Genomic DNA, 25,344 nt, shown 5'->3' with positions numbered 1-25,344 from the left:
TATTCAGTCCTCATAAAACCTGAGGTGGGTAGTACTATCGTTTCCCCTGATTCAGAGATGAGAAAACAGGCCCTGTCTGATGGGCTGCTTTCTGCTGCAACATCAAAACTCCTAAAATCTGAGTGGTTGAACCCAAGAGAAGTTTTATCCATTACTCATGACACGTCCACTGGGGGTGAGCACCGGAGGCCTCTGGTCACATCAGTCACCCAGGGATTCAAGGCTGGTGGAGGCTAATCTCAATGAACAGAGCACAGGGCTGGCAGCCTAGGAGACCTGAAGCCCAGGACTTTATCAGTCAGGGTCATGGTAGGAAAGAGACAGCACCCTCAAACTCAGCAATCTGAGAAGTATTTAATGAAGACATTGTTTATAGAAATGTGGGCAGAATATGGAAAAACCGCAAGAGAGAGGACAGTATATGTCACTGAAAACAGAGACCATCCTATGCCATCTCTAGGCCCAGAGGGTTCAGAGAAGGTGTGACTGCCTGAACCAGGAACTGCATTGTGAGGGTCACCTGACAGGATCTGTGTCCTAAGGACACAGCCAAGACCCTGCATCTCCATTCTCCTTCCAGTCTCCCACTGGTGTTCTCCTGTAGACAAATCCAATGGGAAACCAGAAGACAAAGGAACCTTTGAAATCTTCCACATAGATCAGCCTCCTGGTACCCAAAGAAGGGCAGAGAAGGGTGGTGAGTAAATCTGGAGGGGAAAACAGACACCATCCCACATAGCCACCAACAGCCTATGAAAACTTAGCACACAGCAAAGTCCAAAGACTTAGTGAAGTAGGGGTTTGAGCTCAATGATTTTCAGGAGCCATCCCCTCTTTTAGCATTTAATATTCAGTCTATATCTAAATTTTCCCATTTGTCCCATAAAATGATTTTTCCAACTAGAATTCAGTCAAGATTTTCTCATTGTAGTTGATTTTCTTTTTAGTCTCTTTTAATCTAGAAAAGCTCCTTCCTCTATTCCTTTCTTATGATACTGACATTTCTTTGAGAAGATCAGATCATTTCCTTGTAGAATGACCTGTCTTCTAGAGTTATGATTGTTTCTTTGTGCTTTTAACTTGTCCCTTTGTTCACTGTATACCTTGTAAACTGGAAGTTATACTTTATTTTTTCAATTTTTCCCAATTCAAATCCAACTAATTAACATATAGTGTATCACCCAGTTACTCCATTCCCCCATCCCCGCTCCTCTGGCAACCCTCAGTTTGTTTCCTATGATTAAAAGTCTCTTATGGTTTGTCTCCCTCTCTGATTTCATCTTGTTGTATTTTTCCCTCCCTTCCCCTATGATCCTCTGTTTTATTTCTTAAATTCCAAATAGGAGTGAGATCATATGGTAGTTGTCTTTCTCTGATTGACTTATTTCACTCAGCATAATATCCTCTAGTTCTATCCACGCTGCTGCAAATGGCAAGATTTCATGTTTTTGACGGCTAATATTCCATTGTATGTATATACCACATCTTTATCCATCTGTTGGACATCTGGCCTCTTTCCATAATTTGGTCAAGAGTCCTTTTGACTTGCAACACTGTTTTCCTAAAATCCTACAGTTACCAGTAGTAAAATGAGACAAAACAAAACAACATATAGCTAACTCACTTACCCATGACAATAAAAGCTAGCTTGCATAGTTAATACTAATAACAATGAACACTTACATGGCCCTGCTCTGAATTTGACTGATCTGATTTTCAATTTCTCATTCTCCCTGCCCATCACTTTATAAAACAAGGCAGAAACCCCTGTGTGCCCCTCCTAAGCAAGCCTATGCCTGAGCAAGAGGAGTGGTGTGGGTGTGGACAACTAGAAGATGACAGAGCGGGTGACAGATTGGGTGAGTGGCTTTTCCAGGTGAAGAGTAAAGACTGCTCACCCCCCACAGTGGGACCCTTGAAATTAGAGTGAACAGGGTCACAAGGGCTGTTGCTAACTGAACACGGACTAAGAAATTACAATTCATTGACTGAAGACCTCTGGTACTGGCATCTAAAGAGGAGTGAGAAAAATAAAGTAGCAGGTGCAGGAAGAAGGAAAATTCAAGAACCCAAATTTGTTCATTCGATGAATGAACTTCACCTGAACGCTTCATCTGTATATTAAAGAGCACTTAGCACTTGCAAACACTCAGTACAAAGTGGTTAAGTATCGTATACAAAATGGGCCTGACTCAAGAGCTGTGGCAGCAAGTAAGTGAAAGAGTCAGGGAAGAATGGGTAGGCAGGTGGCATATTGGAACTGAGTGTCAATGGATAAGCAAGAGCCTGAACAGTCTGGGTGATGCAACTAGAGAATTACTCTCTCCGAGACTGATCACAAATTTTGAAGACCAATCACTCGAGGGGTGTACAGGTGACAGAATTAAAATGAGAGAGATCACTTCATAAGCGTTCATAGAAAGGAATGAGTGCTTACTTTCTCTGGTAGCTGCTAGAGATGTGCTCCGGGTTGGAAACGTACATTTTCCTTTGCTGAGCTGTGGGTCTCTCTGAAGTAACAGTCCACAAGGATGGCACATGGCACCCTTGACGCACAGCCACAGAAGGGAGATGGCTTTGGGTCACAGAGCCACCCACACCGCCCCATGTGTATGGTGTCCCCTTCAACGGGAAGACCAAAGACTGGTGTCTTGAGCCAAATGCGGTGTCATCAGGGACAAGGACTCTGATTCCTTCATATCAATCAATACCACTACATATCCTGATACTAGAATTGTTGGATGCACCAGGCACAAGAAGTCTATTTGATCTCATGGTCCCTTCTAACTCTACACTTAAGTTTTTATCTCTTTTATGGCCCATGTTTTCAAACGACAGATTTTTAGGAAACTGGTGAAAGACTTTTAATCTGCAAAAACAGTCGACATTTCAGAAAGATTTCCATTAAAAAGCAGTTAAAGTTAATGTCCTGGTGTTTAATAAGTTTTAACTTTCAATTTTCTAGAACTTTCATTTATATAAAACCCTTACTCTGCCAATCTCCACAGGCCAAATAACAACGGTGTATCGTGGTGATGCCTTCTGTTAATTTCTACCACAGCAAGGACACATTAAATTGAAGTAAACAATTAGGAAGATAATCTGAAAAAATAAGCCTTTCTATCCAATTAAATGAAGCAACACCTCAATAGGTCAGAAAACAACACTGGTAATCTTTTTTTAAGATTATTTATTCATTTATGGGGGGGGGAGACTTCCTGCTGAGCAGGGAGCCCAATGTGGGGCTTGATCCCAGGACCCTGAGATCATGACTTGAGCCAAAGGCAGAAGCTGCTTAACCAACTGAGCCACCCAGGTAGGTGCCCAGTGATCCTTATGTTACACTAACCTCCCTTTGCTTATTGGTGGTACTAGTGTAAGAAGTTAGTGATAAAATTACAGATGGGGGGTGCCTGGGTGGCTCAGTCAGTTAGGTGTCTGATTCTTGGTTTCAGCTCAGGTCATGATCTCAGGGTCATCAGATTGAGCCTCACATCAGGCTCCACACTTAGTGGGGAGTCTGCTTGAGATTCTCTCTCTCTTCCTCTCCCTCTCCCTCTGCCCCTCCCCCCCCTCTCTCTTAATAAATCGTTTTTAAAAAGTTACAGATGAGTATAGTTAGTAATATATTTTCAGAGAGACTAGACACCTTTCCTAGACTTATGCAGAATCTTTTTCTCAACAGACACATACTTGGAGATAGTCACAGACACTGTAGTATGAAAATAATAAAGCCACTTTTGGGAGTGCTCTTTAGAAACATGCTTGAATTAAGTTATGACCTGTTATTTATTTTTTAAGAAAACATGGGGTGGTGGGTGCCTGGATGGCTCAGTTGGTTAATATCTGACTCTTGATTTTGGCTTGGGTCATGATCTTAGGGTCCTGGGATCAAGCCCTGCATCGGGCTCCATACTCAGTGGGTAATCTACTTGAGGACTAACTCTCTCCCTCTTCCCCTGTGTGTGTGCGCACGCTCTCTCTCTCTCAAATAAGTAAATAAATAAATATTAAAAAAAAACAGGGTGGGGGGATGTCTCGCTGACTCAAAGACCATGTGACTCTTGATCTTGGGGTCATGAGTTTGAGCTCCATGTTGGGTATAGAGATTACTTAAAAAAATAAATAAATAAACTTAAAAAAAAACTGAATAGCAAAAAACAAAGAAATCTCTGCCTGAGCCAGATGTGGCTAGAGACCAACATGATTAGCAGATGCCGTGGTCAGTGCTTTACATGTGTTAGTTCATTTAATGTTCTCAATAGTCCTGGGACATAGGTATCATTATTCCTACTTCATGAAGGAGGAAATCGACATGGAGGAGAGAAAGTGTGCCCAGGCCACCTGGTCAGTGAGAGGCAGGGCTCAGACTTCCACCTACAACTCCACATCCCACACTCTTTTTCCAAAACCAGGGTACTTCAACCAGCCATGTCTTTGATACCAGTTTATTTAGCGTTTGGGCTACATTATGGGGGTAAGAGAGGTCAATGGCTTTTGGGACAGCAATAGTTTCAGAATCACACAACTGTCTAGGGCTGGGCCATCCAATAGGGTAGCTACCAGGCACATGCAGCTATTAAAATTTATATTACTGATCATAAAATAAGATTTTCAAGTCAGTTCTTCAGTTGCACTACCGCTCATTTCGAGAACTCAGTAGCCACATGTGGCTACTGGCTACCTGACTCTGGGCATGGAACAGAGCACATTTCTGTCATCGCACTGATCTAGAGGACTCCTATGAGGCATGGCACAATTGTGTGGTGGAGGGAATCTTAGTATCTTTGAAAAATCATTACTATCCAGAGTGTTAGAGGGCATCATAAACATTGAGAAGACTTTTCCACTTCCACTACTGGGACAGCACCAATTCTTTCTCCATAAGTTCCTTGCCTACAATGTCCTCTCAATGGCTGACACCAGATGGAAGAAATAGCTTTAACTACCTGATGTGAACTGATTTAATTATAGGTTCCAACTGGGAGAAGGGAGGTTCTTTCGTTTGTTCGTTCTTGAGCTGCAGAGCAGGGTGGGGGGCATATAATAATTCCACCTTTTAAAAAAAAAGATTTAATTTATTTATTCATGAGAGACACACAGAGAGAGGCAGAGACATAGGCAGAGGGAGAAATAGGCTCCCCATGGGGAGCCCGATGCAGGACTCGATCCCAGGACGCTGGGACCACACCTTGAGCCAAAGGCAGACGCTCAACCACTGAGCCACTCAGGCGTCCCAATAATTCCACTTTTAAGAATTGGTTCCACTAACAATCGGGAAAGTACAAGGTAAGAGATTAATGAATAGGAACCAGGTCACAGTGTGCTGTCATGCAGGAACGCTGAACAAAAAGGAGTTTACAAAGGACATTACATTCGCTGCAGGTACTGGCATGCATTTCCACTATGAAAATTTTTTATAAAATGATATTGTTTCCTAAATGAAGGCAAAAAGTACAACACCGAGGAAGAGGGCAGTTAAAGTGTAAAAATTATGGCCAAAGTAGACATTCTAAAATGAAAGACAGGTGCGCCTGGGTGGCTCAGTCAGTTATGCATCTGCCTTTGGTTTGGGTCATGATCCCGGGGTCCTCGGACCAAGTCCTGCGTCAGGCTGACTGCCCAGTGGGGAGTTTGCTTTTTCCTCTCCCTCTGCCCCTCCCTCCCACTCATGCTCTCCCTCTCTCTCAAATAAATAAAATCTTAATAATAATACAAGCAAAAGGGAAATGCACACCCTTCTTAGAAAAGCCATCTGTTAGGGGATCCCTGGGTGGCTCAGCGGTTTGGCGCCTGCCTTCGGCCCAGGGCGCGATCCTGGAGTCCCGGGATCGAGTCCCGCGTCAGGCTCCCAGCATGGAGCCTGCTTCTCCTTCTGCCTGTGTCTCTGCCTCTCTCTCTCTCTATGTCTATCAGGAATAAATAAAAAAAAATAAAATTAAAAAAAAAAAAAAAGAAAAGAAAAGCCATCTGTTAGACCACTTCCTGGTACCTCCACAGTCTCCCTACTGCAACCAAAGTTAATGGTTGCTCTGAATGTTTGGAGATTTAAATAATGGAATAGCACGATGATACCTGGGTCAGTGGCCGAGATAATTGCTCCAAAAAAGAGACAATCTGTGTAGTAAAATTTATCCGAGAGCTGTCCCACAATCTTCATGAGCTTCACCACGCCATACATAAGATTTCTGTAAGAAGGGAAGGTAAACTATGTCAGAAGGGGAAATGAAAACCCTCCTAACTGAGTAACCTGGCCAATGTGCAAGCAAAGTAGCACTAGCATACGATACCTCGAAGGTGGCTTATAAAAACCTTAGGTGGCTGTTGTGGTTGGACACTCACCAGGAACACATGCAAATAAGACTTTGGCACCAAGTAATAGTTTGCAGTGGACATCATCTTGCTGAAACATCTCAACACTATTCCATTCCTTAAAGCTGTGCTTGCTGACAACTATTAAGTATGGTCCTCGATTAGCAACAACTTTAAGGCACCCAAAGCAGCTGGTAATAGAGGAGAAAGAAAGGGAAAGAATGCTTCATGGTGTGTAATCAATTGCTATAAAACTGACAGGATTCTCAGGCAATGTGTTTAAAGTTGTGGAAATGAGTGTGCTGGATGAGCTGGAGAGAAAAAAAAAAAAAGGATGGGTAGGCCCCAAAGGTGCAGGTGACCAATCTTCTCTGCCAAGAATTATTTCAAAAAAGGGAACAGAAGCAAAACTCTCTAAACATCCTAGTAAAATATCAGGGTACTCCAGCGACATATCTGGCTTCTCATTCTCTGCATGGGTTAGGGCAGGCCAGCGGCAGCCCTTCTGATGCTTCTTATGCTGCATAGGATGTGGCACAGTCCAAGATAGACTACCAAGTTAAATATTTTGACTTGGCCGGAGCACGTTTCCTACAGGACAGCTTACAAAATGGGAGGAGTGAGGGGTGTTAAAAGGCCTAGTACGCGTTACTAAAGGGTGTGTGTGTGTGGGTGTGTGTGTGTGTGTGTGTCGGCAGCAGCTGTAGGGGTTAGGAGAATAAAAATAACCACAGAATAGACTCATTGTACCCCACAGCTAACACTCTAATAATAATATTCTTGCCGGTAGGGACCATGCCATGGCTTACATTTGTATCCCGGGCACCTAGGATGACAGATTTACTAAGCTAGGAGCTCAAGAATTATTTGCAGAATTGAATCCTTTGGAGAATATGTAGCTATAACTTAAAGCTTCCTTACTGTGTGCCGGGCACTGTTCCAGACAAACAGTTCAATTTCGATTCCCAGTAACTCTGTGAGACAGAGGTGATTTGCCTTTTGTTGCCTGTTGGAGGCTTCTTTTACCATCCTTTCAGACATTTCCTGAAACTACACCTGTCTCTCCATTTCCGCCTACCACAAACAGACTCGGACGCTGGGCTTCTCCCTGACAGCCTTTTCCCATCTTGCCACCAATGCCAGTCATCTAACCTGGTACTCTTTGGTGGTCTGTCTCTCTTAAAGGATGAAGTCCAAGCTCCTACTATTTTGGTGACACAAAAGGCCCTTGCCTTTTATCTCTTCCAGCTTTTTAGCTAATTTTTAAAAAGTAACGAAGGTCCATGCTTTATTCCAATTTCCTTAGCTTTTATCTAATGTCCCTTTTCTGTTCCAGGATCCTATCTGAAATACCACACAACACCTCGACATCATGTCTCTTTAGTCTCCTCTGGGCTGTGACAATCTCTCCGACTCTGTGTTTTTGATGACCTTGTCAGTTTTGAGGAGTGTTAGTCAGGTACTTTGTAGAAACTCCCTCCATGAGGACACGTCTGATTTTTTTCTCACAATTACACTGAGGTAATGTGTTTTGGGGAGGGAAAGTGCCACTCTCATCACGAACATCAAGGGTGCAGAGGTATCAGTGTGATTTACCCCTATGGCTGCTGATCTGGATCATCTGGCTGGGCTGGTGTTTGTCAGGTTTTCTCCGCTGTAAAGCTATGCTTTCTTCCTCCTTTTTTCCCTGTTATATTCTGTGGGAGGAAGTCACTATGCATAGCCTGCAATCACAGCTGAAGGAGACACAAGCTCCCGCTCTTGTGGGGCGGGATGGGGAGGGAGGGAGTAGGTCAACATAAATTATTTGGAATTTTTCTGCACAGGAGATCTGTCACTTCTCCATTTATTTATTCATCCAATCATTTATTAACATCAGCAGAGACTCAGATGTTTACTTTATGGTTTGAGCCCAATACAATGTTATTTATTTTGTTGTTCTCTGGCCATTGGCCTTAGGGGAACACACACACAAAGATTTGCTTCTCATAAGTCATTAGGCCTTTGGGATACTCTGATGGGGGGAAAATCCCTGTTCTTGGGACCCTAAGCCACAGTTCTTACTCTTCAAGGCATAAGCTCTTCTCATTGGACAATCAGAACTATTGAACAAAACCAAACAAAAACCCACAAACACCCTAATTCGATAAGGGCCAGGAATACTTTATATAAAAATTTAAAAGGCAGGAGAGTCCCAGTATGCCAGCTGAGCAACATCAGGGAAGGACAGGACCTAGGAAGAACTCAGCATGGATCAAGCAGCCACCAGGAAGTGTGACCACACAGAGGGCTTTGGGTGGCCTCTGACCTGTATTGTAAGCATAGGATCTGAAGCCTTGGCTTCAGCTTTTCCTAATGCTTGGCCCTCTCTGAGGCTGTGAAGAAGGTATCAAGGAATGTCTAGTGCCCTTAAGCCACCTGCTCAGAAGAGAATCCTTTAAGGGCTTGCCACACCAACAATCACCAAATGAGGGTGCTGCCTGAATATATTGTGGACACATTATGTTTGCCTTTTAAGTCAGTCACTGTCCCCAGGCTTTTTTTTTGGCTCTTTGTCTCTTTGATAAGCCCCAAGCCCTTCTGTTTCTCTGTTTTCTGGGCACTTCCTTATTTTTCGGCACTATGATACACCCGTTCTTTTTTTTTTTTTTTTTTTTTTTTGATACACTCCGTTCTTATCTTGTGTATCTGCTGCCCCTGCCCTAGAATCAACCATTTCTGCAAGGTGGTCTGGTTTTTTTCACTGGAGAATGTGATCAGGAACCAAGATCTGGGGACTAGGTATAGTTCATTTTAATTTATCTTAATCTTAATTTAAAAAGCTACACATGGCTAATAGCTACCACGCTACACAATGTAGCTCTAGAGCTTAACTGTCATCAGCATCAGCATCAAAATCCTGGACTCTGGTGGTTGTGGGGGTTTGGGGGCATGGGAAATGGGGAGATGTTGCTCAAAGGACACAAACTTACAGTTAGAAGATTAACAAGTTTGAGGATGTAAGGTGCAACATGGTGATTGTAGCTAATAATACTGTATCATATACTTGAATTTTGCTGAGAGTAGGTCTCAAATGTACTCATCTCAAGAAAAATGGTAACTATGTGACAGGATGAAGGTGGTAGCTAATCCTATGGTGGTAATGATTTTGCAACTTATAAATATTTCAAATCAACACACTGTCACATTGTCCACTTGAAGTTCACACAATGTGAATATTGTGATAGCTGGGGAAAACACTGGGCTCTGCAGGACCCATGTGGATTTCACCTCTTTGGAAAATGTGTTAATTTGATTAATGACAAAGAGTAACTTACCCAATAATGAAGCAGGAAACAGCAGTCCCCAAGAAAGCATAAGCCAGAATAGACCCGAGATTTCTGAAAAAGTGTCTCTGAATAAAACAAGAGGCAGGAATCACATTGTGATTTTTGATATCAAGCATAAGAAACACAACAGAAGTCTCTTAAAAGTGAAATTTTACTTATTGATTGCATTATAACAAGAAATAACTTAAGTTACTCCTGAATAAAGCTACTTAGCTATAAACATTGAGGTTTTAAAATAACTCTGATCCCATTAATCACTGAACGAGCAAGCAAGGGCTTAGTAAATCTCAGACACAACTACTCTGATTATATTAAATTACACTGAGAGAAAGCGTACATGAGTGTGAGTGACTGTGTGTGTGTAAGTAGACCAATCATTTTCATAGATCTAACCCAAACTCTTTTACTCTATGATCAGCTAGTCACTCCCATGTCTGGTGTACCTTAGAAGATCATTACAGATAGAAGTTTGAAACTGATAAAATATGAAAGTGCTGTCTAAAGGGCTTTCTGCTTAATTCAGTATCAGAAAACTGTATCGTAATTATCTGCCTCATGGCATCTGAAGTGTCTCCTGATATCCTTCTGGATTGATCGTTGGAGCCTGGGAAAGAGGGCCAATAGAGATGGAAGTGGAGAAAGGAAAAATAAGTAGTTCCATTTAAGATGAGCAAATGTATAAGTTTACATATATGTATAAGAAGTTTCTAAAAAAAAAAAAAAGAAGTGTCTATACTTACACCAATGTAAGATCTAGCAATTATTCAGAAGGAGATGGCCAAACTGCAATCCTCTCAATGCTTCTGTACATTCGCCGGTTACCTTAACACACACACACACACACACACACACACACACACAAAGATTTGCTTCTCATAAGTCATTAGGCCTTTGGGATACTCTGATGGGGGGAAAATCCCTGTTCTTGGGACCCTAAGCCACAGTTCTTACTCTTCAAGGCATAAGCTCTTCTCATTGGACAATCAGAACTATTGAACAAAACCAAACAAAAACCCACAAACACCCTAATTCGATAAGGGCCAGGAATACTTTATATAAAAATTTAAAAGGCAGGAGAGTCCCAGTATGCCAGCTGAGCAACATCAGGGAAGGACAGGACCTAGGAAGAACTCAGCATGGATCAAGCAGCCACCAGGAAGTGTGACCACACAGAGGGCTTTGGGTGGCCTCTGACCTGTATTGTAAGCATAGGATCTGAAGCCTTGGCTTCAGCTTTTCCTAATGCTTGGCCCTCTCTGAGGCTGTGAAGAAGGTATCAAGGAATGCCTAGTGCCCTTAAGCCACCTGCTCAGAAAAGAATCCTTTAAGGGCTTGCCACACCAACAATCACCAAATGAGGGTGCTGCCTGAATATATTGTGGACACATTATGTTTGCCTTTTAAGTCAGTCACTGTCCCCAGGCTTTTTTTTTTTAAGTGAACATATTTATATCCACCAGTGTTTTGAAAAAATTAGGTTTCAAAAAAAAATCAACAACTGTGAGCCTAATTGCCTTTTAAAAACTCAATCAAGGGCTTAAAGCAGGGAGGCCTAGGAGTCCATCAAGGTAGAGACACGAGACCAAGGAAAATCATGTGAAGTATCCAGGAACAGATTTTAATCCCAGAATTGCTTTTCCTTGCCACTCAGCTCTCCTTTTGGGTAACTATCACTATGGTTAGTTTGAATACATTTAGTAAATTCATATTCATATTTGCCAAAAAAAAATCAGGAATATAAGAGCTGTGGATTCTCCTCCTGGAAAGTTAGTTCTCATGGAATGACTGCTGATGATCTGGTAGGGCTTCTGAGGCCCCAGGGAGGAAGGGACCTTGGGGCTGTGCAGCCCAGCTCTGAGCTGACAACTGCTCTGGAGCTTGCATGTGATAGGTGGGTCTCAGGGTCATGTGAGAGGGACCGGTTCAGACTAGAGCCCGGAGGAGCCCTTATCCTTGTGAATTCCGTAATGAATCCCAGGTCCCTGGTGCCACCCTCGAGGGCATCTAGATCTTAGGGGTGCTGGATTCGGGTTCCCAGGGTGGGGTTGAGGGGCAATGCAAAGTGTCCCCTTTGGTCCTGGGCTGGAAGAAAGTGGGAATAAGGGAGGTCCAGGACCCACATGGAGAGGAGAGAGAGCGTGTTAGTGGAAAGATGGGTCTGTGCTTCAGATTGCATTGGCAATAAAGCTGAATCTGAGCCCTCATCTGTGGGCTTGGGGAGAAACTGGGTCTTGTGGGTGGTCGAGGGGTCCAGATGTGGGGGGATCAGGTGTGTCCTATAGCTCCTGGGCCTGATAGGGGCAGGATGGGCCAGAAAAGCTGGGCACAGGTGCAAGGTATGTGAGGGTGCACCTCTAGCAGGACCGGCATTGTTAGGAGGCCTTCTCAGCTTCAGTCTGGTTGTGTGTGGGGCTGAGTGGCCCGTGTCCAGGTGTGGCCACACGTGGTGGCTGCACACAAAACATGCTGCTTTTAGCACTCATCCTCCATGTAGCAAGTCCCAGTGCTCAGGTCTGGATGCTGCTGGAGGAGACCCGAGCTGACAGCCTGTGTGCAGATGCCAGACTTCCATCCCCTCCATGTGGCTTCCGTGCCAGACGCATGTCTTCACCTGGACCAGCAGGCATCTGAAGGAGTGGCTGGCGGTCAGCACAGATGTCTGAGAACCCGACTCCACACTGCCCATGATTCTCTTGGGGTATGATTTGTCTCACAGATTGTCCTGGCATTCAAGTAAGGTGTTTTGGGTCACAAATTTGTTTGAAAATCAACAAGCGAAAATATTTTAAATGGTCAATGATAGGTATTTGAATAATTTGTGATAATTGATTGGAGCCTTTGAAACTGTTACCTTAAATGTATATTTGTGGATACACAAAGATACCTTTGATTCACATAAAGAAAAGCCCTTATAACACACATACACACAAATGAGTAATATAAATCTGCCACCCCAAATACACCCATGACATATTCTAAAATCACACACATACACACACACATACACAATTACCCATCTCCACTCATATATGCTGGTATGAACTGGAGTTTTATGCCTTGAAAAGAAAGGTACACTGTGCCACTTATTTGGGAATTATGACACCAAGTGCTTGACTATCTACTTCATGGTTTATACTATACTTTCACATATAGTAGCCCATCCAATCTTTGCAGCCACCTCATCATGAAGGTGTTATGGGGACATTCGATGTCTCTCACACACAGGGCTCCCCATAACACCTTGACAGTAAGGAACAGGAGAAGGAGTAGACTCCTGTGTGTGAGCTGCTTGGAGTCACCGATCAACTGCAGTGTCAAGCCTGGAAAGCGTGTCTTCTTAGTGCAGGGCATTAGAGTCTCACTGTACAAGCCACCCTTCTCGACTCCTACTACATCCTTGTAGGGAAGAAAGTATAGCACCTCCTAGTCCTAGTGCTAGGTGCTAGCAAAATCCTAGGTCTTTTTTTTTTTTAATTTTTATTTATTTATGATAGTCACAGAGAGAGAGAGAGAGAGAGAGGCAGAGACACAGGCAGAGGGAGAAGCAGGCTCCATGCACCGGGAGCCCGATGTGGGATTCGATCCCGGGTCTCCAGGATCGCGCCCTGGGCCAAAGGCAGGCGCCAAACCGCTGCGCCACCCAGGGATCCCCTAGGTCTTTTTTTTTTAAGATTTATTTATTTATTCACGAGAGACACAGACTGAGAGAGGCAGAGACATAGAGGGAGAAGCAAACTCCTCACAGGGAGTTCGATGCAGCACTTGATCCTGGATCCCGGGATCACAACACAAGCCGAAGGCAGCCACGCAACCGCTGAGCCACCCAGGCATCCCAGAATCCTAGGTCTTTTATCTTCCTCTTATTTGGCCAGTCATGTGTAGTTCCCATAGCTATGACTGGTTCAGTACCCCCTACTTTTCCCTCTCCATTCTAGAATGGCAAAGAGAGACAAAGGAGATGGCTAAGCTCTGGTAAAGTCTTCAAGAGTACAGGCTGAAGACTGATCAGGATGAGAAGGTGTGCTTTTGGTGAAAGTCCACCTGGCATTCCAATTTCTAGCTGTACCATTCTAAGACTTGCATTTCTACTCCTTCTCCCGTTCCTCACTGACAAATGTTAACATGAGACAGAGAGACAGAGAGAGATAAAGACTGAGAGAGATATCAAGAAAAAAAATAAATAAAAATAAAAAGAGCGAGTTTGGTGGGAGAAGTTCACAAAACATGAAGGCTTTCATTAGGTGAATTATTTTGCTGGTGACACACCCCATAAGCAAACTGAGCAGTAGCACAAAATCATAGCTAATTCCAATGACATTTTTTCAAGTTAGAAAAAAAGGCCCATGTCCGCATGACAACTCCATGTGCATAGGTCAAAGGGTCTGAATATATTTGTTTCCGTGCCCGTAGTTAAGTGGTGAAATGGTTATTACACATTTAATCGACAGCAGCTTTAATCACAGATGGCAAAACCATACAAGAACCAACTATTTCAGTGCCATTATAAGGACTATTTAAAAAGGAAAGAGACTGAACTAATAGCAGATAGCTCAAGAGACTGGCATTTCAAAAACAACTTAAATTGGTAACTGGCAAAGCCTGTTATTTTTCTTCTGAGAAAATGAGGCCAACATAGGGAAGGCTCTGCAGAACCTAAAGTGTTTTTCAGCCATTAGAATGGCTACAGCCAATGATTTGCTTTCATTTTAAAGCAACCTTGATGATACATTAAGATTAGTGATTTACAACACCAAATTATTCATCACCCATTTGATCTGATAAAGAGTTCCCAAATTCTTCACTTAAAGAATAACATTTTTTATACTCATAAAACATCTCCTATTTGTTACATGTCAATAGCGGTCATATAGATTTAGATACTTTTGCAACCCCATAAAGTAGACAAGAAAAGGATACATATTTTGGTATAGAAAACCTAAGTCCAGAGGGAAAGTAGGAAAGATAAGGATAGCTTTTTTTTTAACTTTTTATTTTGGAGCAATTACAAATTCAGAGAAATTGCAAAGATAGTATAGAGGGGTCCTGTGTATCTTTGCCAAGTTTTCTCCACTAGTTATACCTTATGTAACTGTACTACAAGATCAAAACCAGGAAACTGACATAGGGACAAAGTGTGTGAATAGCTCTGTTTCATTTTATCCTATGTGTAGATTCACGTATCCACAGCTGCAATCAAGACATGAAACTGTGCCATCACCACCACGACATCCTTTACAGTCACACCCCTCTCACTCCCACCATCCCTAACCCACAGCACAGCCACTAATTTGTTCTCCATCCCTATACTTTTGTCATGCCTAGAATGCTACATAAATGAAATCATACAGTACGTGACCTTTTGAGGTTGGGTTTTTTTCCCATTCAGCATAATGCCTTTGAGGTCCATCCAAATTGTTGTATTAATAGTTTGTTCCTTTTTTGTTGCTGAGTAATATGCCATGGTATGGATGGGTGTTTAACCATTCACCTAACTTCAAGACGTTGTTGTTGTTTCCAGCTGGGGACTATTACAAATAAAATTGCTATGAGCCATTATGTACAGGCTTTTGTGTGAACATAAGTTTTCATTTCTCTGGGAGAAATCATCGGGAATAAAATTGTGGGGTCATATGGTAACTTCAACTTCAGTCTTATAAGAAACTATAAAACTGCTTTCCAGAGTGGCCGCCCCATTTTACATTCCTACTGGCAATGTAGGAGCACTCCAGATTCTAGAACAGAGATGAATCACTTGATGAGACAACTATAGTCTCTGAGTGGGCGCAGAACACAGTAATAAGCAATCTGGGAGAAGGGAAAAGTTAGAAAGTTATGTAGGTACATTAACACAGCAATTCCCGTGCTTTAAGAAATACTGGCAAAAATCTCTTACCTTCTTTAAACTGTAGCCAGCATGGAAAATAATTGGAGGCAGAAGGATGTTGAAGAAGACCTCTGGATCAAATGTTACCTGAAAGTTTAAAAAGAAAAAAGTCAGGGGGAGGGCACCAGACTGACTTAGTTGGTACAGCATGTAACTCTTGATCTCAGGATCATGAGTTCAAGCCCCACGCTGGGCATGGAGCCTACTTAGAGGGAGAGAGAGAGAGAGAAGTCAAATTCTAGTTTAATGCCAGTTGGTGTCACAATAGTTGCTTAATATTTTAAGCCATTGACTCAAGTCGGGAAGCAAATAAGGTAAGTGTGAAAAATCATGGACTCATCACAAGAGATCAGCCACAGTTTCCCCTGTGGACCAACATGTTGTTCTCTATACAGCACTCTGACTCCTGCTCTTGGTGTGTTATTTAATACATAATAAGAAATGACAATGTAATTCCAAGGACTCAGAAAGCTCCTGGCCAATGTTTTTTAAACAAGAAATAAAAACATCTTGATTTTTATCAAGCCTTTATAAAGGCTCAACTGCAATAAAAGATGCCATCATGATTCTTTATTAAATTTCTGGATCCTCCCACAGAACTGCCTATAGACACCATTCTACTGAACTTTTTATTTATTTATTTTTTTAAAAGATTTTATTTTATTTATTCATGAGAGACACACACAGAGAGAGGCAGAGACACAGGCAGAGGGAGAAGCAGGATCCACGCAGGAAGCCCGACGCGGAACTCGATCCTGGGTCTCCAGGATCACACCCTGGGATGAAGGCGGCACTAAACCGCTGAGCCACCAGGGCTGCCCTCAATTGAACTTTTTAAAAAAAAATGTATTTATTTGACAGAGAGATAGAGAAAGCCAGAGAGCACAAGTGGTGGGGGAAATGGCAGAGGGAGAGATGGGGAGTAGACTTCCTGCTGAGCAGGGAGCCCAATGCAGGGCTTAATCCCAGGACCCTGTGATCATGACCAGAGCCAAAGCCTGATGTTTAACCAACTAAGCCACCCAGGCACTCCCATTCTACTGAATTTAAGTCTCTCCTGAGTGATCAGCCTTTTATGAGACCTGATGCAGCCTAGATCAGAGTCGCCAATGATGCTAGCAGCTTTCTCAGCATCAACATGAAAATTTGGCAGCTCTAGAGGGACTGAAATGCACTTGCAGGCTTCATATAGGGAAATCACTCCGAAACTCTTCATGTTCAGTAAAGAATTAAGCAGTCAATATACTTCCCAAACTTTTTAAAGAATTTGTTCATGCTCTTACTAAAATTAATTTTAAAGCCTCACTCTAATTATTAAAAGTCAGGTTAGGGGGCGCCTGGGGGGGCACAGTCAGTTCAGTGTTCGACTCTTGATTTCAGCTCAGGTCATGATCTCAGGGTCATGAGATCGAGCCCTCTGTGGGGCTCCATGCTGGGTGTGAAGCCTGCTTAAAATGCTATCTCTCCCTTTCCCCCTGCCCCTTCTTCTGCTGCTGTCTCTTAAAAAAAAAAAAATCAAGTTACCATTTCTCTTTAGAAACTGGAAATGTTAACCAGCCTAATTAAAAGTGAAAAGATTCTCACAAATTATGCTTTATTTGATCTTCTTGCTGAAGATATGAGTAGTGAGAAAAACAGGGAATGTCAGAATGAGAAGGGGCTTTGAATGATACTCAGTATGAGAGCGCTGAGGCCACAGTCATGCAGGAAGTAGCACGAGCCTTTCCTGCCACCTACTCCAATACGGTGCATCAAGCTGCCTCGGCACATCTCTTTTCTCCTCAGCTAACAACAGTGCTCTCAGCCTTGTCTGCTCTCCCACCTTTGCTTTGTGCAGCAAAAGTTTAAACATAAGGGATGTGAATCAACCTTTTTCTAAAGGTAAAAGGAGCAAAAGTCAGCATCACCTTTTATAATGATCTAAAAGATGGAGATGGGTTGGGTTCCTTTTCCTTTTGTCCCCACCCTATCCACAAGAGACTCAAGCTGCCATTTCCAAACAGCTATGAGCATGGTGATTACACTGAGTATCTTTCTCGGTTGCATTTAATTTTACCAATGTTTATGGAAATCCCAGACATTCTTATGAGGGGTTGAGAACATAAAGTTCACTAGGACTGCCTTTGAGGACACAGAAAAGATGGGCATGTTTAAAACTCCAGATTAAGAATAATTTTCCTTAAGGATTAAGGTCGATCCTAAAATCAATAATAATTTAATTTTCAGAGCACAGCCTACACCATGCCTTTGGCTGCAAGCCTTTGCACACATTAGCTTTGTTCTATACAAAAAGAGGCTCCCCACAGCCTGGATCACCAAGAGCTTAGATAGAAGCCTTCCTGCTGATAAGCCTGGGTCTACAGAGTAAAGAGAGAATGTGTGGATAAGTACAGATCTCTTGCTTTTCTTGGAAATCACCTGAGTGAGGAGATAAATTATCCTTCTGTCATGTACTTTAGCTATTGCCAACATCAAATGAAAAACAGCACTTGGGCTCAAATTCTAAGACAAGATATTCTTCCTCCAGAGATTCATTAAGCCTTTGGCATCGCTCACTAATGAGAACGGACACTCAATAAGTATTTGTACAATCTGGCAAAAGAACCAGGAAGAGCTAAGACTTACCATTTGGAATACTGAACAAACAAGCTTAAAGTGAAACCAATATTATTTTAAGAAAGAAACAACCTCATCCCTAAACTGTAACAAGAGATGTGCTAAAGGAGAGATGGGGATGGAGAGACAAGCTGAGTGGTGTTGAACAAACCTATCGCACCACTGGCGGCCTGTGTCAGCTACTAACCCTAACAAAGCAAATGGGCTCAGGTTCACGTCCTAGCAAAACTGAGAACCAGGAATGTTATCCATGCTCCAGGATTCTAAAAGGATTTCCCTCTACAAGGGCTGAGATGGAATCAGAAAGTCGAAAATCATGTCAGGGCCACAATGGCAGAGTACTCCCCAGCTCACCTTCCTCAGCATGTCATTCTGCTCCACACTGTTGATCTTGCCAGGGCTGATTTCTCCTTTCAGGGTGTATTCGAAGAACTTCCCACTGACATTCACCAATAAGGTGCTGAAGGCCCTGTCTTCCTGGGTACAGCTGAGCGACTTGTCATGACCACTGGTGGCAGGGGTGCCGTACCTCAGGATCACCCCAACGATGAGCCCTGAAACAGAGTGGGAAGGAAAAAAGACCCCCATCAGGTCTGTGGAAGGACAGAGGGAGCATGGAAATAATGACAGTCGGTCTACAATAGCTAGGAGACACAGAAGTCATCTTAGAACCCAGGTATAGTGTATTTTAGGAGCAGCTGCATGGTCCTTCCAAAGGGTTAACATCCTCTGGCCTGAGTCCCTCATCCACCAGGAGGACGAGGTGGGACAGTACCTTTCCTGGTTATTATGGCACTGAGCATTTTCCCCAAGTGACCATGTCTCCTTTCTCAGGCTTCTGGTGGAGGAGGATAGAATGGTAAGAGAGGCAAAGCCTTTTCTGCCAAGGACAGCACAGAGCACAACTGCTGAGCTTTGATCCGTACAAGCGGCAGCCCTCAGGCCAGTCCTGCTGCCATCTGCCAGCCAGGACCAGGCCACAGGAATTTCCAGCTCCTAAAAATGCAACTTGCTCTGCCACCCACCAGAGAAAGGGGCGGGGGGGGGGGGGGCAGAGAAGACAAAAGAGAAAGCAAAGCAGTGCTTTTGTTTAGGTCATTTTAAATACTGGGTATCACGGAGGAAGTAATTCTACCCCTTGGGGAGCTAAACCCCACGGTGCAAATTTTTGCTATCGCGACGCAAGGACTGTGCAGCTGTCTTCTTGGAGCTGTGGCTATGATAGAGCTAAAATAATTAGCTGCAAGTCTTTAGGTCTCATTCCGTTCTTAGGTGGGGTTTCCCATTAGGGGGGAAAAAAACAACCTCAGCAAAGTTGTGGATAAGCATGTGGTTCCACAGTGAAGGAGTGTTGCTCCCCTGGTCCTGGACAGGAGTCCCACATGCCACAGGAAAAGTGAGCGACATATGAAGAGAACATAAATCTCCACAAGAAACTTCCTACAGTTCTCCGTTAGGGGGAAGATTTCTGACTTCTCTCTACATTCAGTTCTTTGCTAACAGTGTTAAAAGACAGAAGGGTAAAAAAAAAAAAATGCTCCCTTGTCTCATTTTGCCATTAACAGAGAGTTCCATGAGAAAAAGAAAGAAGGTTGTATGTTTACTATATTCTGTGCATAATATTCTATAATGTCTCTTATCACCAAGACATATGAGAACTCACAAGACGTTGTTGAGGAATTATATGTATAAAATCTAGAAAAGTACAGTTCTTTAAGCCAGACTCAGTGTCTCTGCCACATCATCATCATTATTATTGTTATTATTAAAGATCTGCATTAACAGATACTTGTAGCTGGTTGACCTTTGTGAGAAAAATCAAATTATAAAAGATTACTAATGAAGAACAAGGTTGTTTTTTTAAAAGATTTTATTTATTTATTCATGAGAGACACAGAGAAAGAGGCAGAGACATAGGCAGAGGGAGAAGCAGGCACCCTGCAGGAAGCCTGATGCAGGACTCAGTCCCAGGCCCCCAGGACCACGACCTGAGCCAAGGGCAGAGGCTCAACCACTGAGCCACTGAGGCGTCTCTAGAATGAGGTTCTTAATAATCTCAACTTAACCAGATATAAAACAGTTTTAAAACCTTTAAAGGTGTAGGAGGAAAAGCCAGACTTTAAGGAAAAACACGTTGGTTGTTACAAAGAAAGAAAAAGATGTCTTTAGAGAAAAAAAAATAAAAACCCCATAACTGAGGTCTTCAGCACCAATCTTTCTTTCATGTCTTATTGCTGGTATTTCACATTCTTTTCTTCTTGTTGGGTGACTAACCGGGATGATGTCAGAGATGGTAAGCTAGCACTTAGTGTCTCCCTGCCCAGCCTCAGAACAGACTTTCCAGCTGTGGTTTCTTGGCCATCTTGTGGTTTACAGTTTCCTGGGTGTCTGTGCTGGTAACTGAAGTTGGGGAGGTACCTATGTTGAGGTGGTTGCTGATGGTCAGTCCCTTCTCCTTGATTTTCCCACTCCTCTCCATGGCCATCCTAGAGAATCACAGTCTCTAACCCCAATGGATAATCTGTATCCCTGGTCTACTTTGTTCTCCTGTACCTTGGTTGTTGGCAGTCTTCTCCCTTCCTACACAGGAGGGCTGGAAGACTGGTCAGCCCTCATAGGGTCTCTGTATGGAGTAAGGTGTGTGCTGCTGGGCCTGGTGTCCAGGGGAGCTCTACAATCCCTCTTTCTGTTTCCCATTCTCAGCATTGTGGTAATTTTGCTGGGGAGCACATGGAGGCCCCCGCATAAAGTCTGTAATGGTTATACGTTGCTCCATATTTATTGCCTGGCATTGGAAATCTACCAGGGCCAACATTTGTTGCTTCTACACCCTTTTCTCTGTCAAGAACTTTGAACCACGTAGTTTCTCTACCCCCTGCACTGGAAAGGTGCTTCCTGGAGGTTCTTCTTTATGGCAGTCTAGTGTACAAATAAATATATATCACTTGGTGTCATTCCTGTGGATGAAACCATAGCTGTTTCTTACATGCAACCATTTTTTTAAAAAGATTTTATTTATTTATTCATGAGAGAGGCAGAGACATAGGCAGAGGAAGAAGCAGGTTCCATGTGGGGAGCCTGATGTGGGACTTGATCCCAGGACCCTGGGATCATGACCTGAGCCAAAGGCAGACACTCAACCACTGAGCCACCCAGGTGTCCCTACACTGAACCATTTTACTGTTCCTTAAACTTTTGTCACAAGGACTTTCTCGTCTCTGTGGGTGAGCCACTGCTCCCTCCACCATGCTCCTGAGGCACAGTGAGCAGTGGCTGCGCTGAGGAGGGGTGGCAGGAGGCTGCTGGGCCTTAGCCCTGCTGCTCAGGGTTGCGACAATGGGGATGGTGGCCGGGGCTGGTGGTGGCAGCCTCAGCTCCTCAATGGGTCACCAGAGTAGGGTTCTGCTCAAGGTTCTCTGGGGTTGCTCTCCACTCCAGATGGAACTTGTATTGTTTTTTTTTATTACTATTATTTCTTCACTCCCTGGTCAGGCAGTTATTTCCTAATGAAGTTGTACATGACAAGAGAGGACTCCGTGGCACTTCAACACTCATCATGTCTACAGGATGACCTGCAGAGTCTGAAGAAGGCGACCTATCACACAATTTAACATTGATGTCTTCATCAGGAAACCAAAGTAAGTCATTTACAGAAGACTCTCCTTCTCTCAAATCAATAGCTACTTCCCATAACTCACTGTTTATTTATGGTATCAGCGTCATTATTAGTGGCGGTAACTAAAAGGTAAACCATACTAGCACAGGGTCTTCATGATGACTACTACTCTAATGAAAGAGGTGAGGAACTATATATTTGGTCTTTGTCCCAATTTCCTGGTACATAGCTCCTAAAACCCTTGGAATTGAGTGATTAGTGTATTTTTGTATGCTAGTAAGATGACTGGTAGCTGGAGGCTCCTGGATAATCTTCAAGATGGGAGCTGGTTGCCAGGGGGAACCAACCTTATGATTACAGAGTTGAAAACTTTTTATTTATTTATTTATTGTATATTTTTTAATTGGAGTTTGATTTGCCAACATATAGTATAACACCCAGTGCTCATCCCGTCAAGTGTCCCCCTCAGTGCCCGTCATCCAGTCACCCCATCCCCCCGCCCACCTCCCCTTCCACTACCCCTTGTTCGTTTCCCAGATTTAGGAGTCTCTCATGTTTACAGAGTTGAAAACTTAAACCCTGCCCCAAACTTCCAGGGAGGGAAAGAAACGAGAGAGTGAGTTAATCACTAATGGCCAATGATTTAATTAACCATGCCTAAATAATGGAGTCTCCACAAAAATCCCCAAAGTATGGGGGCTCAGAGAGCTTCTGGGTTGGCGAACATGGGTTGAAGGTATGGGGAGGGTGGTGTACCCAGAGAGGGCACGAAAGCTCCACTCCTTCCTTCGTACCTTGCTCTATGTATCTCTTCCATCTGGCTGTTCCTTAGTTATATCCACTTATAATAAACCCGCAATAAAACAAGTAAACTATTTTCCTGAGTTCTTTGAACCATTCTACAAATGCTGTACTTGAGGAGGTTGCCATGGGAACCTCAGATGTGTAGCTGGTCAGCCAGAAGTGCAGGTGACCACTTAGGACTTGTGATTGACATCTGACATTGGGGAAGGGGTTGTGGTGTTGTGGGACTGAGCCCTCAACCTGTGGGAGTTAATGTCATCTCCAGGTAGTGTCAGAATTGAGTTGAATCATAGGACACTCAGCCACTACCCATCAGAATTGGAGAATTGCTTGGTGTGCGAAAGTCATTACAGAAGTGTTCAGTGTTGAATATTGTGTAAAGGGGAAACAGGAGGTTTTTTTCTTATAGAAGTTTATATTTGTAGACAAATTCCTCAATTATAGGAAATGCCCTCACACTCTCTCCCAGTAACCATCACCATCATACTAGAAGTGCTATTAACTGATGAATATTGTTTTTATGTACTGATAAAACACTTCCCTCCCTACCTGGGCCCAGTGTGCCCATTTTAAAGATGAGAGACGGTGAAGGCGATGCTGCTGCCCTCTTGTGGTAAAACATGGCAACATAAAACACCACAGCAAAGATACAAGGTCAACGCCTGCCTGATAGTTTGGGCCAAAACTATTATCAAGCAACAGGATACATTGCTAACTCAAGGTAGACTTTGAGTTACTCCTCAAACATCTTAGATTTATATTTATTACCACTGTAGTTCATGACACAAAGGAACAGAGTCATCATCATGATAGTAAGTTTGTGTTTACTGTCTTCCACTTCAAGAAAGAATACTATATTAGGACAGTGGAGGCATATTTTGGTAAGAAGAGGATAAAGGTTTAGAAAAAACATGAATTGCATATTTTCATCTGCTACATGTGGAAGACAGACATCCTCCGACAGGGAACTGTAAAAGGTGCTAACTACAGAGAATGAAAACACAACATTAAGTTTTTTTAAAAAGCTCAAAAAAATCAGTGTCCACACACACACAAAAAAATGATGGAGACCAACCGAAGAACTGAAGATTTTACTGGATCAACATCATAGTGTTCTGGATTACAAAGAGAAATAATCGATTATGTATGTGGGCCAGAAAAGTAGCACATAAGATGGCAGCTGATGGAGAAAATGAACCACTGACCTCATAGGTATAGGATTAATATCAGGGAAGAATGGAGTTTTAAACTCTTACAGAAGGAAAATATGGATGACATTTCTTTGACATCTGATATCCCTTAAAACAGGATGGTCAACTCCAAAGATGCAAAAGTTTGAAGACTTTTTCAGGGAAAAACAATTTTAAGACTGCTTCACCTAGGTAGGAAAACAACTCACTTCACAGCTGTATGAGCATATTGTGCTGATGGTGTGCAACTGCCAACTTTTCTAATTTTTAAAAGTAAGACACAAAATCCCTACGTATGGTTTATATATGTGTCTTTCCAAAAACTGGTGGTCTGAGGAAGGAATTTAACTATGGAGAAAGTATGGTTCAAAAACCCCGTGAGAAAAAAACAAAACAAAACAAAACAACAAAAAACAAAAACCCCATGAGGCCATTAAAGAAACTAGCCCCCATTACTTTGGTGCCAGCTCCTGCTTTCATGACTGAAGCTGTCAGAAGGACAGTTGAATGAGTCGACACTCAGCTAGCTGTAATTCTAGACAGCCATCCACTTGCTGTAATATTTAGATGTCTCTATTAATAAGCCTTTGTTAAGAAGCTGGAGAACAGGTGCATGGATACGTTGTTCTCTAATGAGGTTTCACTTTCACTATATGAGCAATTGGGAGGAGATGATCACCAGTTGGGTCTGGCTACCGCTGTGGGCTTGTTTACAGCATACAGGGGCTGTTCTGAGTTCAAAAGCTTCATCTGAAATCCTGAGAAAAGAAAGCACCATGTTCCATACATCGTTCCACAGTGTGTGAAGAAAGTGAATATAATTTTGAAACATTTCATTTTGATTACATTCTGTAATCACTTCCTATTGCCTACTGTTAGCCCCAGGCAACTACTGATCTACTCCCTGTCTCTATAGATTTGCCTTTTCTGGACATTCCATATAAATGGAATCATAAAATATGTAGTCATTTGTGTTGGCTTCCTTCACTGAGTGTAATGTTTTCAAGGTTCAGCTGTGTGGAAGGAAGGTATCAGTACTTCATTACTTTTGATTGCTGAACAGTATTCCAATGTATGAATATACCATATTTTGCTTATCCATTCACCAGTTGATAAGCATTTGGGTTGTTTCCACATTTTTGCTATTATGAATAATGCTGCTATGGATATTTGCATACAAATCCCTGTAGACATGTTTTCATTTCTCTAGGGTAGATACCCAGGAGTGGGTCACATGGTAAATCTATGTTTACTATTTAAGAAACTGCTGAAATTTTTTTCCACTTGGGAAACTGTGTACCTTGCAATTCACCCAAGCAGTGAATTAACACCCACTCCTCCTTTTGATTGTTGACTAGTACTCCAGTGTATGAATATACAAGAATTTTTTTATCTATTCACCTGTTGAGGGATAGTTGACTTGCTTCCAGCTTTTGGCTATCACAAATTAAGTTGCCTTGAACATGTACAAACAGGGTTTTATGTGAATGTGTTTCCATTTCAATACCCAGAATATGACTGCTCAGTCACAGCGCAAGTGTATGTTTAACTTTATTAGAATCTGCCAAGCCATTTCTCAGAGTTACTATGCCA

At 42.8% G+C, this 25,344-nt stretch overlaps 1 protein-coding gene and 1 long non-coding RNA gene across 4 annotated transcripts in view; one reads left to right on the top strand and one right to left on the bottom strand.

Annotated features, from left to right (window-relative positions):
• The window catches only part of SLC9A7 (solute carrier family 9 member A7), a 148,884-nt gene that overhangs the window by 63,794 nt on the left and 59,746 nt on the right, over nt 1-25,344 (bottom strand). For all 3 annotated transcript variants that reach the window (XM_077888445.1, XM_077888443.1, XM_077888444.1), the window contains exons 2-5: nt 18,496-18,695; nt 15,535-15,612; nt 9,630-9,706; nt 6,076-6,188 (exon numbers count right to left, since the gene is read on the bottom strand). In XM_077888445.1, the coding sequence (XP_077744571.1) occupies nt 6,076-6,188; nt 9,630-9,706; nt 15,535-15,612; nt 18,496-18,695 (468 nt within the window). The remainder of the gene's footprint in view (nt 1-6,075; nt 6,189-9,629; nt 9,707-15,534; nt 15,613-18,495; nt 18,696-25,344) is intronic.
• Nucleotides 15,428-25,344, top strand: part of LOC144308196 (uncharacterized) — a 32,422-nt gene continuing 22,505 nt past the window's right edge. Inside the window, exons 1-2 of the long non-coding RNA XR_013374787.1 lie at nt 15,428-15,839; nt 21,634-21,779. This is a non-coding gene — a long non-coding RNA (uncharacterized LOC144308196). The remainder of the gene's footprint in view (nt 15,840-21,633; nt 21,780-25,344) is intronic.

Source organism: Canis aureus, chromosome X (assembly GCF_053574225.1).
Source record: "Canis aureus isolate CA01 chromosome X, VMU_Caureus_v.1.0, whole genome shotgun sequence".
Lineage (NCBI taxonomy): Eukaryota > Metazoa > Chordata > Mammalia > Carnivora > Canidae > Canis > Canis aureus.
The sequence above is the reverse complement of the archived record's forward strand: the minus strand, read 5'-3'. Positions and strand labels throughout refer to the sequence as shown.